At 44.7% G+C, this 14,355-nt stretch overlaps 1 protein-coding gene across 3 annotated transcripts in view; it reads right to left on the bottom strand.

The window, feature by feature from the left end:
* Positions 1–14,355, bottom strand: part of C7H10orf90 (chromosome 7 C10orf90 homolog) — a 232,427-nt gene that overhangs the window by 79,147 nt on the left and 138,925 nt on the right. For all 3 annotated transcript variants that reach the window (XM_068549080.1, XM_068549077.1, XM_068549079.1), the window contains one exon: positions 6,501–6,592. In XM_068549080.1, coding sequence (XP_068405181.1) covers positions 6,501–6,592 — 92 coding nt within the window. The remainder of the gene's footprint in view (positions 1–6,500; positions 6,593–14,355) is intronic.

Consider the following 14,355-nt stretch of genomic DNA (forward strand, 5'->3'; position numbering starts at 1 on the left):
CGCAATGAGAAGGCCACACACTGCAATGAAGAGTAGCCCCCACTCGCCACAACTAGAGAAAGCCTGCGCGCAGCAACGAAGACCCAACGCAGCCAAAAATAAGTAAATAAAATAAATAAATTTATTAAAAAACAACAACAACAACAAAAACACCACGGCTACCTTTTTCCGGATGGCCAGTGTAAGCCAGGCTCTGCTTGAAACCTCCGCTTTCAAGATAGGGCCTCCTCTTCAGCGTTTCTCAGCGCACGTTACACACGTGAGCCGCCTGGGAGCTTGTAAAAACCCCAATGCGCAGGCCTCATCTCCAGCAATTACATTAGAATCCTTGGGGGTGGGGCCCAGGCATCCGTGCTTTTTAAAGCAGGCCGGCAATGCTGAGAGCCACCTGGATGCCTGAGGCACCTCCCTCTCCCCTCCCCCTCCATCTCCCTCCCTGCCCTCCACCTAGCACGTTCCATGGCTGTAGTTTACCCACAAGAAAACTGAAGTTCACCTGGTACCAACCCCAGGCTGTTTGACTTGAACACTATCACTCCCGTTTTAGTTAAATTTCGTTCTGACGATAATTGTTCCCGTGCAATCTACAAAGTGCATAATCACACCCAGAAGGAACTCCTTTGACACTGGTCTTTGAAAACAGATACCCATCTTGGAAACTGGGCAGCATTGGTCTTAGAGTGCATTGTTCCCCAAAGTTTGAGCCAGTGATCACCTGCATAGAAAACACATAGGATTTAAATCTGCATTTTATGCAGATTTCTAAACCCTTCCCTCTGAAGACCTAAGGTGAATCAGGATCTCAGGGCATAAGGCCCAGAAGTTGTATTTTTAAGGATCTGCCAGGTGATTCTTCTGCACAGATAAGATAGAAAGGATGCTGGGCCAGAACTTGGACCTCCTGAGGTCCCTCCTGAGCCTGGGGCTCCCAGACTGGCCACAGGACCTTGGAGGCGGCCTTGGATTCCCCAGCTATACAGCAAGGAGCAAACAGTAATTCTTGTGGGGAGGCCAGCATTCCTCGTACTCTGGTCTCCAACATTAAGAGGGTACCCCACCCTTTAGGCTTAAGATCCCATGAGAGCCTTGGCCTTGATATAAACAAGGAGTGTCAGAAACAAGGGGTGTGTGTCTAGGAATGAGTTAAGGCCATCTCAGCCTGGAACAAGGGCAGACAAGGCGCTGACTCTGGCTACATCAACCTGACTGCACACCTGAGCTGAGTCGGGGAGCCACCCGGAGCCTGGGGCCTGGGGCCCGGGGAGCCTGACCCGGAGCCTGGGGCCACCCACACTGGACAGACGCCCTCGGGGCTGTGCTGGGGCTGTGGGCATTACAGCAGGAGGTCCTAGAGGCCCAGAAGGATGGGCAGAGAATCAACCACCATTTCATTACCTTGGGGCTGGCAAGTGCTACTGTGACTTTGATCCCATCCAATGCAAACAGATAAGCAAAGAGACATAATGAATGATGTGAATCTGAACTTATTTCTGAAGCTCTGTCATTGCTCAGGATATCAGGGTGACACTGTTCCTGGGGGATCAATGCTGAAGGAAGCCCAGTTCCAAAGAAAAATCTGTTTGCCTTCTCTACCTCATACGGAAGTTGTGGAAATCAAAACCAATGATGGGTGTGAAAGTACCTCTCAAGATATGAACATGTTACGTAACTCCAGGGTGTGACTTGTCCTGTGATTTAGCAGAAATCAGTGGATATCTGATATAATCAAACCTATGGAGGAATGAGGGGGTATTTATATCAAAATTATACATACTTCACAGGAGTTTATAATGAATGCATTTGAGTTTATTTGAGTTGCATAACCCATTACATACCCAATACAGTGAAATTTTGTGAATGTGAATGTAGAATGAAAGTAACTATTTTAGATGCAAATTCTGTTATTCGTAACACAGAGTCATGGTCAAACCACTTATTTATTCACTCATCAGACAAATATTTATTGAGCACCTACTATGTGCCAGGCTCTGTGCTGGGTGCTGAGGGAACTTCCTGGACTCATGGAATTAACAGACCAGACATAACATCAAGCAGGTCATCAGACTGCCAGGCCAGGGATTATTAGGTTAAATTCTACGGAGTTTTTTCAGGTGTTTAGACTCAACTTTGACAAAAGCCCCAACCAACAAACTGAGAGAAATTAAAAAGGAAACACTGTACTCTTTGCCCTTCAATCTATATCATACACTTGTATGGGAAGTTCTATTTATGAAATTTTATTTTCTCATTGAGATCTATGAAATAACTAAAGATAAGGTCTAACCTCTTAAAAATCAGTATCAGTTTGCCAGGGTTGCTATAACAGAGTACCACGGTCTGGGTGGCTTATGCAACAGAAATTTTATTTCCTCACAGTTCTGGAGGCTAGAAGTCCAAGGTCAAGGTGTCAGCAGGGTTGGTTCCCTCTGAGCCTTCTCCCTGTGTCTTCACATCTTCTTCCTTCTGCATGTGTCTATGTCCTAATCTCTTCCTACAAGGACACCGGTTGTATTGGATTATGGCCCATCCTACCTAACTACCTCACTTAACCTTAATCACCTCTTTAAAGACCCTGCTTCAAATATGCATTCTGAGGTTCTGGGGTTAGGACTCCAACATATAAATTTGAGGGGACACGATGCTGTCCGTAACAGACTACACGACATCACTTTGGGTCCTGCTCTTCTTCCGGAGCTGGGAAACCAAGAAAGAGATGAGGCAGAGGGGCTATTTGATACTCCTATCCACCGACTACTTTTGAAACAGGACAAATTTTCTTAAAAAGTAATCACATCTTTTATATCAAATATCTTCCCCAATTAATCTATTTCAAGGTGCCACTCCATCTGTCCTTTGTTAACTGAACATGGTTTTGAAAAAAGATGTCTTTTATCTAAAATAAAATTAACTGATGTAAGATTTGATTTGAAAGGAAGAGAATAATCTTGTATTTCAGATTAGATAAATAATCTTGTATTTAGAACATTCAAGGTCAGAGAGAGGTCAAATGAAAATAGTTGGGGTTTGTGTCTGGCTTTTGTAGTAAATCATCCATGTCCTGACCATCACCACACAACACTACCTTTGTACACTCTCTTTTTCATAAATGTTGCTTTAAGATATTGGTTTCTTTTAAATGTTTCGAGCACGATTTTGTAGTGCTGGTAACTGCTTTCACAGTTCTATTCACTTTATTGACTGTTTTTAACTTTATATTTATGCTTTAAGGCATATTACTAAGAAGGACTCCCTTTCATAAATTGAAGTGAGAGAGAGATAAACATTAAATGATCAGGGAAATCAGATCCTGAACCACGGGAGTTAGGATGCTTCCATTCCTGTAGCAATTTATTTCTCCAAAGGATAAGCGCCGAATCCAATCTACAGCTTTGAAACCTGTATTTTTCTCCATGAGACAATTCTTCCCTTTTCCATAGCTGTTCTGCAACGTACAACTGTATTTGCCAGTGGAGCCTTTGGGCCTGTCTCTCCACAGATACAAACTGAAGTTACCTTTGCATTAGCTGCAAGCATGCTTACTCCCACTTGGTTGATCTAGTATCATCATCACTAGGTAATCTGCCAACATAGTGGTATTTCATCCTGAATGTAAGAGTGTTTTCAAGTGTCTGGGTTCACTCTGGTATGTAACAATACGGAAAGATGGTTTTAAGACAAAATGGAAAAATTGGAAATTGGAAGACAGGGATTGACACATACACACTATTATATATAAAATAGATAACTAATAAGGACCTACTGTATCACACGGGGAAGTCTACTCAATACTCTGTAATGACCTATATGGGAATAGAATCTAAAAAAGAGTGGATATATGTATATGTATAACAGATTCACTTTGCTGTGCACCTGAAACTAATACAACATTGTAAATCAACTATACCCCAATAAAAATTTATAAATGAATTAAAATTTTTTAAAAAAGAAAAATTGGAGATTTTCCCCCTCTCCATCCTGCAACTTTTATCCTTCCACACATTTACTAGAATCCAAAGGATTCAATGCAGTGTAATGTATTACAGTGAAACCTGGCAAGAATCTAAATGAATTTTAAAAGGGGATTGGGCAAGTAAATCATGGCATGCACGACTGCATCACATTCTGCTGAAATTAAAAATAAAGATTACAAAGAATTTAAATGATATGGGAAGTTGCCAGTGATGGAATGTTATGTAATAAAAGAAAGCTATAAATGTTGATCTACATTACAGTCTTATGTTTTAAAATGTATGGGAAAAATAAGGGAAAGAAATATATAAATATTTTCTTATTTGTATATTCCTGTATTTTCCTAAGTGTCTATATGAAGTTGCCATTATTTCTGTTATAGGGAAAATTTAAACACTGTTTTTTAACAAAGAAAACTCTGTTCCATATTTCATTCCTTTTAAGTAATCACTTGGCTGAAGAAGTGCCTGCATATCATTTCTATGGCTTCGATGAATTTGAAAGGAAAAGTGATCAATCTTGTGCAGGCTCTGGAGGAGAGGTGGAGATTTATGGCAGTTACAAAGGAAGGGCATCCGTTTGGAGTGTTTCATCATCTTACAGCATCCTTAGAACAAACACACAGGGACAAGCGTTCAAAGCTCAAAGTTAGGAGGGAAATTTGAAAGTCACACTATTGCTTTGATCAAAGTAGATGATCCAGATCACTACAAAGCAGATGTTTAGAAGGTATGGTTTCTGGGCGTTAACTCAGCCATAGATAATAATCAAGCGTGAATATGTGAATGTGTGTGTGTGTGTGTTACAGAGACCCAGCCACTTGGCCCCAGAGATCTATATCATTCATGACCAAACTGATGATTAATTTTAACATCAACAGGAAAGTGCTGAACTTGACCAGCTCAATGTGAAAAACAGGTGGGAAAGATCTTCAGATGGAATCTTTCTTTAAAAAAAAAAGTAGCAGTTGACCTTCACATTATCCTCTCCTTCTTAACGGGGCATCTCCTGCCAGGGATGGTTCTCAATGGTCCACGGCTCCTCCAACTCATTTCCCTCCCTGCAGCCCGGGGTTCCTGCTCCTGCTCTCAGGGAACACGTTAATTACAGCTACCCATCTTCGAATCTTCAGACAGGGAGCTCCGTGTTCCACATAGAAATGGCTGTAAATATTGATGACTGAATCTCAGGTCCCAGAACAGTGTCTTTTCTCCATCATGTGAGATTTCAGGCCTGGGGTCTCTGAGGAAACGCTGAACTTTATTAAACGCAAAGCTAAATCAAAGGATGATACCTAAGATAAGCATTTAGGGGGCAAATTATTTTTTACAGATACCCTTGCTGCTTTAATGTTATGAGGGATCAATTCTTACAATTCCACCCTCTCTTAGAATTACAAAAGTTGGAGGCAGAATTTCATTTGTGAAAGACAAGAGATGCCTTGTAAACGGTAACACTTCAGACAATTTTTTCAGGCAGGAAAGTCCATGTTTTAAGTTCTGTTCACTGGAATGAGCCTTTCTCTATGCCAGCCCTTTAGAGCAAGATCAGAACAGAAGCTCCGGAGCCAGACAGCTTATGAGCTGCGAGATTTGGGTCAAGTCAACTGCTGGAGCTATTGAAGCTTTAATTTTCTCATCTGCAAAATAGGTATAATAACGGTACAGTTGTCCCTCGGTATCCAAGGGGGATTTGTTCCAGGAACGCCCTCAGATACCAAAATCCAGGGATGCTCAAGTCCTTTGTGTAAAATGGCAAGAGTGTTTGCATATAACCTAGGCACATCCTCCTGCATACTTTAAATCATCTCTAGATTACTTATAATACCCAATACAATATAAATATTATGTAAAGAGTTGCTGGCGTGTGGCAAATTCAAGTTTTGCTCTTTGGAACTTTCTGGAAGTTTTTTTCCAAATAGTTTCAATCGGCAGTTGAGTGAACCCGCAGATGAAGAACGTGTGGATATGGAGAGCCAACGGTATACCTCCCTCCCAGGATCATGGGAAGGACGAAATGAGTCAGTTAGACAGAGCCTGGCATGTGATACATTGTCAATACTACCACTGTGTCCAGAGCTTTTTATTGTCTAGAATCAGAAACATTTCATTTTGTAAATATGACCTCTAATTTTCTTCCCCGAATGAGACTACTGACACTTTTTGCAGTTATAACAACCTGTGGTAACTTAGATTTCAAACTACCTCTTCTCCACCTTCACGACGATGCCAAATGGCATCCTCCTCTCTCTCCAGCAGATTACTTTTGGTTTAAAATTGAGATTCAATCACCACACTCTTTTGATACTGCAAATCTACAAATTATAGGTCAAGATTATAAAGGAATAATTGAATACACACTGCATACTTTAATGTAAAGTCTTAGTCATTGATGGTTAGATTTTCTGCTGCGTTGATTCCATTTTTGACTAAACAAAATAAAATGCAAACACCTCACAAGTAGTCCGGTGATCATGTTTTACAATTAGCTGCATTTTGCTGACTACTCTAGAAGTTAGAAACATATGTTACCTCAGTGAAGTCAGATTTCTTCTCTGGAACATCAGACTGGAGATTTTTAAGGGCAATTTGATCGTGGGGACTGTACTGGTTGTCCCGTAATCCTAGGCAAAGGGAGATAATATTGCTATTTTTTAGTATACGAAAGGATAAAACGGAGTATATAACTTTACTATAAAAGTTAATGTCGTCTACTCAAGTATTATATGAACCAACAGTGAATCCAGTGTACTCTGACCCATGATAAAACCTTGTCTGTTTCCCTCATTCACTCCACCCCTCCATGGAGGCTCTGAGCTCCTTATTACTTAGTTTATCAGGCTGCAAGATTCCTTCTTCCATACCATTGTTTATGTTCCTAGACTCAGGAATAATTGAACAAGTTTAGCCCTCACACATTCACCCATGTCCTGAGCTTACACCCAGCAGAAGAATCACTTCTATGGACTTCTCAACAGCCCTGGAGTTAAGAAAGCCTGAACTTGCAAGATCGACTTTCATCCAACCTCTTAACACAATCATTTTAGAAGGAGTCTTGAGCGACTCAGACACTGACACTGAAACTGCTTTGGAATATCTGAGGATAATTTTGTGATGATATCCGTGAGGATAAATGAGACACCGTAGACCACCCTCCACATAAATACTGGCCGTAGCAATAGCCGAGAATATCATCGGATCCAAAAGCACAAAGCAGTGGGCCAAGAATTGTAGAACCTGGGCTCTGGTCCTGGCTCTACCATCCACCAGCCTGAAAACAATGGACAAGTTTACGGAATCGCTCTACGGAACTTCCTCATCCACCCAGCCTGCCCTGCACACCTCGCGGAAAGCTGGGTAGAAGAACAAAGCACCCTGTGAGGCAAACCAGAGGTATTAGGACGTCTGCCTGCGTGTCTTGCTGCTACTGCAGGAATGTGGGTCAAACACAAGAAGGTGGGGTAATGATGAGAGTCTGTGTGGCCCCATCCCCACAGCCCAGGGTCACAACGTCACTTCCACAAATGCAGACATTCTGGGGAAAGTGATTTTCCAAAAGACTACAAAGAGTGCTTTCCCAGCGGCTGGTGCTGGTGATGAGAAAGAAGAGATTTAAGAAAGCAGCTCTCTAAATTAGCATATTGTCTTTATCAACTCATGAGAAGGGTTTATTAAAGAAGTCAGATAAAATTTAAAGCATTTTATGGGAAAAATGATATGCTATAGTATTTTCAAGTTTGCAAAGGGGTCAGGACATGGCAATTTCAAGGGCTACCACAGACCCGTCCAAAGCCTATGTCTCGTCTTGTCCTTGGGTGATAAAAGAACCCCCGTCAGCTCGACCTAGACTTGTGGCTTGTCTCCATCCATCCCTGTTATTGAGTGACAGAGACAGTCATCCAAGATGATGTGCACAGATTACTTCCTGTGAAGCGCAAATATAAGACCTGAAAGATGTCATGGATTTCTGTGCAGAGTCGATACATCATGATGAACTGACAATAAAGCTGATGAAGATGGAAATCTCCTGGCTCTGGTCCTGTGGCACCACGTTTAAGAACTCCACAGTCAGCACAGGCCTGGGGCCAGACCGGCCCGGGTCTGCATCCCAGCTCAGCTCACCTGCAGTAGGGCAGTTGCTCACCCGCTCTGAGTTTCTTTATCCATACAGTGCAGATAATAACACCTCCTGCCCAGCCTTGCCATCCGTGCACTAAGGGTAACGTATGTAAAGTGCTCGGGCTGGTGTGGGAGGCGGGGTTAATGCTCGATAAATGACCCTGGTTATGATTGTTAATGAGCAGGACCAAGGCAGCTGCCCCCCCTCCCCCACTCAGACCCAGATGGTCACTATCACCAAGGCATCCGTGCTCACTGGAATCAGGCCACAAAGTCCCAGGGTCTCTAGCTACATGCGAGACTTTGGGCAAGTGACTCAGCATCCCTTGGTTCCTTGCTATGAAATGGAGATATTGATGCTTACTTCACAGAGTTCCTGAAAAAAGGATAAGTGACCTAAATCGCTAGCCCGTAGCACAATGCCCAGATTAGAACAACATGCAACAAGCATTAGCTATGGAGAAGTGTCATCATCTCTAGCAGGGAGGAGGGAGACTGCCACCGTCAGACAAGCAGGGGCTGTGTATGAGTGTCTGATCGCTGTTGTAACAAATGGCCACAAACTTAGTGGCTTAAACAACACAAACATATTACGTTACAGTTCTGGAGGTCAGAGTCCAATGTGGGTCTCCCTGGGCTAAAATCAAGGTGTCGACAGGGCTACCCTCCTGTGGGAGGGGCTGGGGAGACCCTATTTCCTTGCCTTTCCACCTTCTAGAGGCTGCCACGTTCCTTGGCTCATGGCCCCTCATCACTCCAAACTTTGTTTCCGTCATCACATCCCTTGTGATTAGATTGGGCCAGCCAGATAATCCAGGATAATCTTCCCATCTCAAGGTTCTTAATGCCACCTGCAGAGTCCCTTTTGCCATGCAAGGTAATATATTCACAGGTTCTGGGAACGAGGGCGTGGACATATTTCGGGGGACCATTATTACACCCATCACAGCCTAGTTGGGGAGCCTGAGGTTGGAATGTAGGGCCTTTAAAATGGTGACGTTATGGGAAAGTACTTACAATGCAACATTAACTGAAAGAAAGGAATCAAAGGCTTATGAACCCCATGATTGCAACATGCAAAATTTTTTTAAATGTGTGCGGGAATCCACACAAATGGTAAAGTTGCAACTTAGAGTTACGAGCCTGTTTTTGAGTAAAACTGAGGTGAGACTACGGCCACGCATGAGGGTGCCTGATCAATTAATGATGACCCCAAAGGCCTCAGGAGGGGGATTACCAGAATGGTTAAAAGTAGAGACTTTGGGGAACGAAAGACCCTGATTCAAATCCTTCTCTGACACTAACCATTTGGGCAGTTTAAGACATTTTGGGCAAGTTCCTTAAATTGTCAGAGTCTCATTTTCCCATGTGTCAGAGGAAACACAAGACCTGTCTCCTAGGGGGGTTACAAGGAATCATGTGACGACGAATATCAAGAATTTAGCAGAGTGCCTGTCACGTGGTAACACCTCCCCTGTCCCTTCCCACCTGACCACATAATTGTCACTACTGATAGAGCCCCCCTCTATTGGGTGGCCCTATCCTGGCATCTCTGAATAAGGCAAAGCCAGTGGACATTTGGGGCAGGTTACCGAGAACAAGACTGATAGGAGTTTGGGCATTTTCCAGCGCCTGGGATTGGTGTCCCCAGTACAGAAATTTTCAGAAGCCAGGACACATGGCACCTGGCCTTGGTTTCTGGAAGAGATCCTGCTGCAAGGGCAGGAGGTGGCCAGGCCAGCCTGCTCCCTCTCTCCACAGCGTGAGCTGGTCTTTCCCAGAGCTCTCGCAGGGGCAGGTGCCTGTCCCAGGGCCAGCAAGTCAATTTCCCTCTGCATCGGGAAATGGTCCCGGTTAAAAGGAAACTGGCAGAGGGTGGGTGGGCCCTGAGCACCTGTAGGACAGACAGGGCTTCGTCACAGGAGTCGGGCAGTCCAGGTCCAAATTCTAGTTGTGTGGCTCTGTGTAGTTTATGTAACTTCAGGGCCTCCAGTTTCCCTGCTATAGATCTAGAACACTGAGCTGACTCTATTCCTGCCCTGCCCCGTTGCCTTGCTGCCCCCGGCGGCTGGGAGAGTAGCTGTCAGAGGCTCACGGCTTTGCTCATCTCTGAGAACCATCCTCGACAAAGGCTATACTTTTCTCCACCTTGGCCAGTGGTGACTCTGAGGGGTACAAAAGCCAGGGCAACTCTTTTGTTTGTTCCAGAGCATAAACCGAGGACCAGACTGCACCTGAGACCCATCCTTCCTCACCACCTTCCCCATCAGGCCTCCCTCACTCTCTCTCATGGTTCTGTCCAGAAGAGCACCCCCTCCCTCATGCCCCCTAATCCCTGCCTCAGGCTCTGCTTCTTGGAAGCTCAACATAGTTCCAGCTCACGGTGCTGGCTAATAGTGGGGGCTCTCAACGTGGGTCCCCATGCCAGCAGCCTCAGCATCACGGGGTGACTTGTTAGAAATGCACATGCTCTGAAATAATGCTATTTGCAGCAACATGCATGGACCTAGAGATTATCATATTAAGTAAAATAAGTCAGGCAGAGAAAGACAAATATCATATGATATCACGTATATGTGGAATCTAAAAAATGATACAAATGAACTTATCTATAAAGCAGAAATAGACTCACAGACCTAGAAAACAAACTTATGGTTACCAAAGGGGAAGGGGGGGAAGGGATAAATTAGGAATTTGGGATTAACATATACACACTACTATATATAAAATAAACAACAAGGTCCTACTGTATAGCACAGGGAACTACATTCAATACCTTGTAATAACCTACAATGGAAAAGAATCTGAAAAAGAACATATATTTTATACATATATATATATATATATATAAAATGTATACCCAAAACATTCAAATCAACTATACGTCAATAAAAACATTAAAAAATAAAAATGTTTTTAAAAAGAAATGCAGGGACTTCCCTGGTGGTCCAGTGGTTGGGACACCGTGTTTCCACTGCAGGGGGCATGGGTTCGAGCCCTGATCAGGGAACTAGGACACCACATGCCTCCTGGGGCGGCCAAACAAATAAAAAAGAAAGAAATGCACATTCTCAGGTCCCACCCACTGACCGGCAGACCTACAGATTCAGAAACTCTGGTGCAGGACTCAGCCTTCTGGGCTTTACTAAGCCTTCTAGGACACTCCGTGCAGCTCAAGTCCAAGAACACTGTTGGTCTTAGACTAACAAGCTCCTGTATGGATGGTGACTTTAGGCCCTAGAAGGTGACGGGAGTGCTTCTGATTCACCATCATCCCACGGCTTTTAGAAAACCACACCTAGGGCATCAAAATGGGGCTACTTACCAGTGCTTACAGTGAGAATGAAGCCATCAGGAATGGCAGCGGGCTGTTATTTCGAAGCAAACTAAACCTCAGCCTGGTGAGCCACCCACTCACGGCTGGTTAAAGAACTGGTTGTGTGCAGTGCCCAGTGCCCTCTGTGCCCGGGGAGAGTGTCAGTGCACGGGCACGTCTGATGAGGGTTTCTCTCCCGTGATGGTTGGAAAGATGGAACTGCTTCTGTCTCCACCAGCCTGAGACATTCCTCCACAGCCACTCCTGCCCTGGAGGCCTTCCCGGAGGCCAAGCACAGAACAACATGAACTGAGTATGAGGCCCTGACCCAGCTTCTCCTGGACTCCAATGTCCTCCCTGGAGGGAAGAGTGCTTCAGGGATGGGATCCATCTGGGAGGGAGTTTATGCCGCAACTCAGGGTGATGGAGGCCCCGGGCTGGACCGGGCGGCAAAGGCAGGGAGAGGCTGTCCCCTCCCACAGCTCTAAGAGAAAGTCACAGTCTGGCTACTTCTGGCCCCAGTAAGCCACCGGGAGAGCCCTGCCAGCCAAGGGACCCAGGAAAGGTGTGGGATGGGGTGGATTTAGACAAAAGTGGACGTGGGGTGGGAGAAGGTGGCACAGCCCAAGCAGAGGCAAAAGAGAAAAGTGGAAACGGCCCGAGGGAACGTGTAAGAGCAGAGAAATCCAGCAAATCTGGGAAATGGCAGGCAGCATGTTGCGTGAAGCCTGGGTTACGGGTAAGGCATTGCATACAGTTCCCATGCGGCACCTAGCATGGCTTGAGTTGTCTGTACAAAAATGGCCGACGAGCCACATCACGCATTGACTAATGAACCCATCCATCAAAGTCGCGTGTAAATAATGAACGCCCCAGCCTTTCGTTAGTACAGAGAGCTTGCTTGTTTTCATATCTCTATCATGTGTATCAGGGACAGAGAAGGGACAGTCACATTCCCGCTTCATAGACTGTAAACGCTTCCCTCATTTCTAGTCTGATAGGAGGCAAGGTTTACTCGGAATTTTCACCTGCCCTCAGCAATACCCCTTTCTTAATATTCTAAGTAGATGCTTCTCAGAGACAATCACCTTTCAGATTTGAATTAAGCTATCACCTCTGTGAGATCTGACCCTATTAGCCACCCGGTGCCTCTGGACCATCTTTTCATGGTTGACTTTTGGAACAATGGAGTCTTCTTACTGTCTTCTCCCTCTTGGCTACTGTGTCTTCCTTTCTTTAGTGGGTTCTCTCCTTGACTCCCTCTGGGTCCTCCTACCAAATCTCAGACCAATGCCAAGGAAAGACCCAGACCTCACCTGTGGGCACCAGCCCTTAGAACCAGCTGCCTTCAAGCCCCCTCAAACTCAGCTTTTCCAAAAAGGGACCAACCAACTCCCCTCCAGCTGCTGCCACTGCAGTCTCCTCCTTCCCCTCCTCTTCCTCCTCCTCCCCCCTCCCCTTCCTCCCCCTCCTCCTCCCCTTCCTTCCCCTCTCCTTCCTCCCCCATATCCATCTTCTTGGCAAGTGGTCACCATCCTCCCATCACGCACAATAGAAATTGAGGTGCCCCCTCCACACCCACCCTTTCCTTCACTGCCAATGTCCAGCTAAAAGCCAAGTCCTGATTTATCTCATGAAAAAGGCTCTGCTACATCTCATCAGCTTAATCTTCCCTGAACTGCCTGGTCTCAGCAAGGTCACAATCAAGTGGTGACCCCACCAGCCTCGTCTCCTGGCAGGTACTCCCAAATCCCCTTGACATTGCCAGTTTGTGACCTTGTGAAGGTCACATGCTCCTTTGAAAACTCTAATGAAGGGCATACATTTTCCCCCCAGAACAGGACCTGGGAAACATACACATAACAATCTGAGCCCATGTGCATGGGGTGCTGGGGCTCAAGGAGGCCAGGATATGGGCATGTATCTGGACAAAACTATAATTCAAAAAGATACATGCACCCCTATGTTCATAGCAGCACTATTCACAATAGCCAGGACATCGAAACAACCTAAATGTCCACCCACAGATGAATGGATAAAGAAGATGTGGCACATATATACAATGGAATATTACTCAGCCACAGAAAAGAATGAAATAATGCCATTTGCAGCAACATGGATGGACCTAGAGATGATCATACTAAGTAATTCAGACAGAGAAAGACAAATACCTTACGATATCACTGATACGTGGAATCTACAATATGACACAAACGAACTTATCTACAAAACAGAAACAGATTCACAGACAGAGCGAATGGTTGCCAAGGGGGAGGGTGGTAGGGGACGGATGCACTGGGAGTTTGGGATTAACAGATGCAAACTATCATATATAGCATGGATAAACAACAAGGTCCTACTGTATAGCACAGGGCACTACATTCAGTATCCTGTGGAAAACCATAATGGAAAAGAATGTATGTTTATGTATAACTGAGTCACTTTGCTGTACAGCAGAAATTAACACAACATTGTAAATCAACTGTACTTCAATAAATAAATTTTTAAAAAAGAAATAATCCAGGTGGCGCAGTGGTTAAGAATCCGCCTGCCAATGCAGGGGACACGGGTTCGAGCCCTGGTCTGGGAAGATCCCACATGCCGCGGAGCAGCTAGGCCCGTGAGCCACAACTACTGAGCCTGCGCGTCTGGAGCCTGTGCTCCGCAGCAAGAGAGGCCGCGATAGTGAGAGGCCCGCGCACCGCGATGAAGAGTGGCCCCCGCTCGCCGCAACTGGAGAAAGCCCTCGTACAAAAACGAAGACCCAAACGCAGCCAAAAAAATAAATAAATAAAATAAAGAATTATTAAAAAAAAAAAAAAGAAAAGAAATAATCCAAAGACTTTGAAGTTTAAAAGTCTATTAAGTAAAATTATTTCCATGAAATAATTCTCTAATTATTCTCTAATAAAATCTCTCCCAAGTTCCAAAAAAGAATTTAAAAAAGGAGAT

This window comes from Eschrichtius robustus, chromosome 7, assembly GCF_028021215.1.
Source record: "Eschrichtius robustus isolate mEscRob2 chromosome 7, mEscRob2.pri, whole genome shotgun sequence".
Classification (NCBI taxonomy): Eukaryota; Metazoa; Chordata; class Mammalia; order Artiodactyla; family Eschrichtiidae; genus Eschrichtius; species Eschrichtius robustus.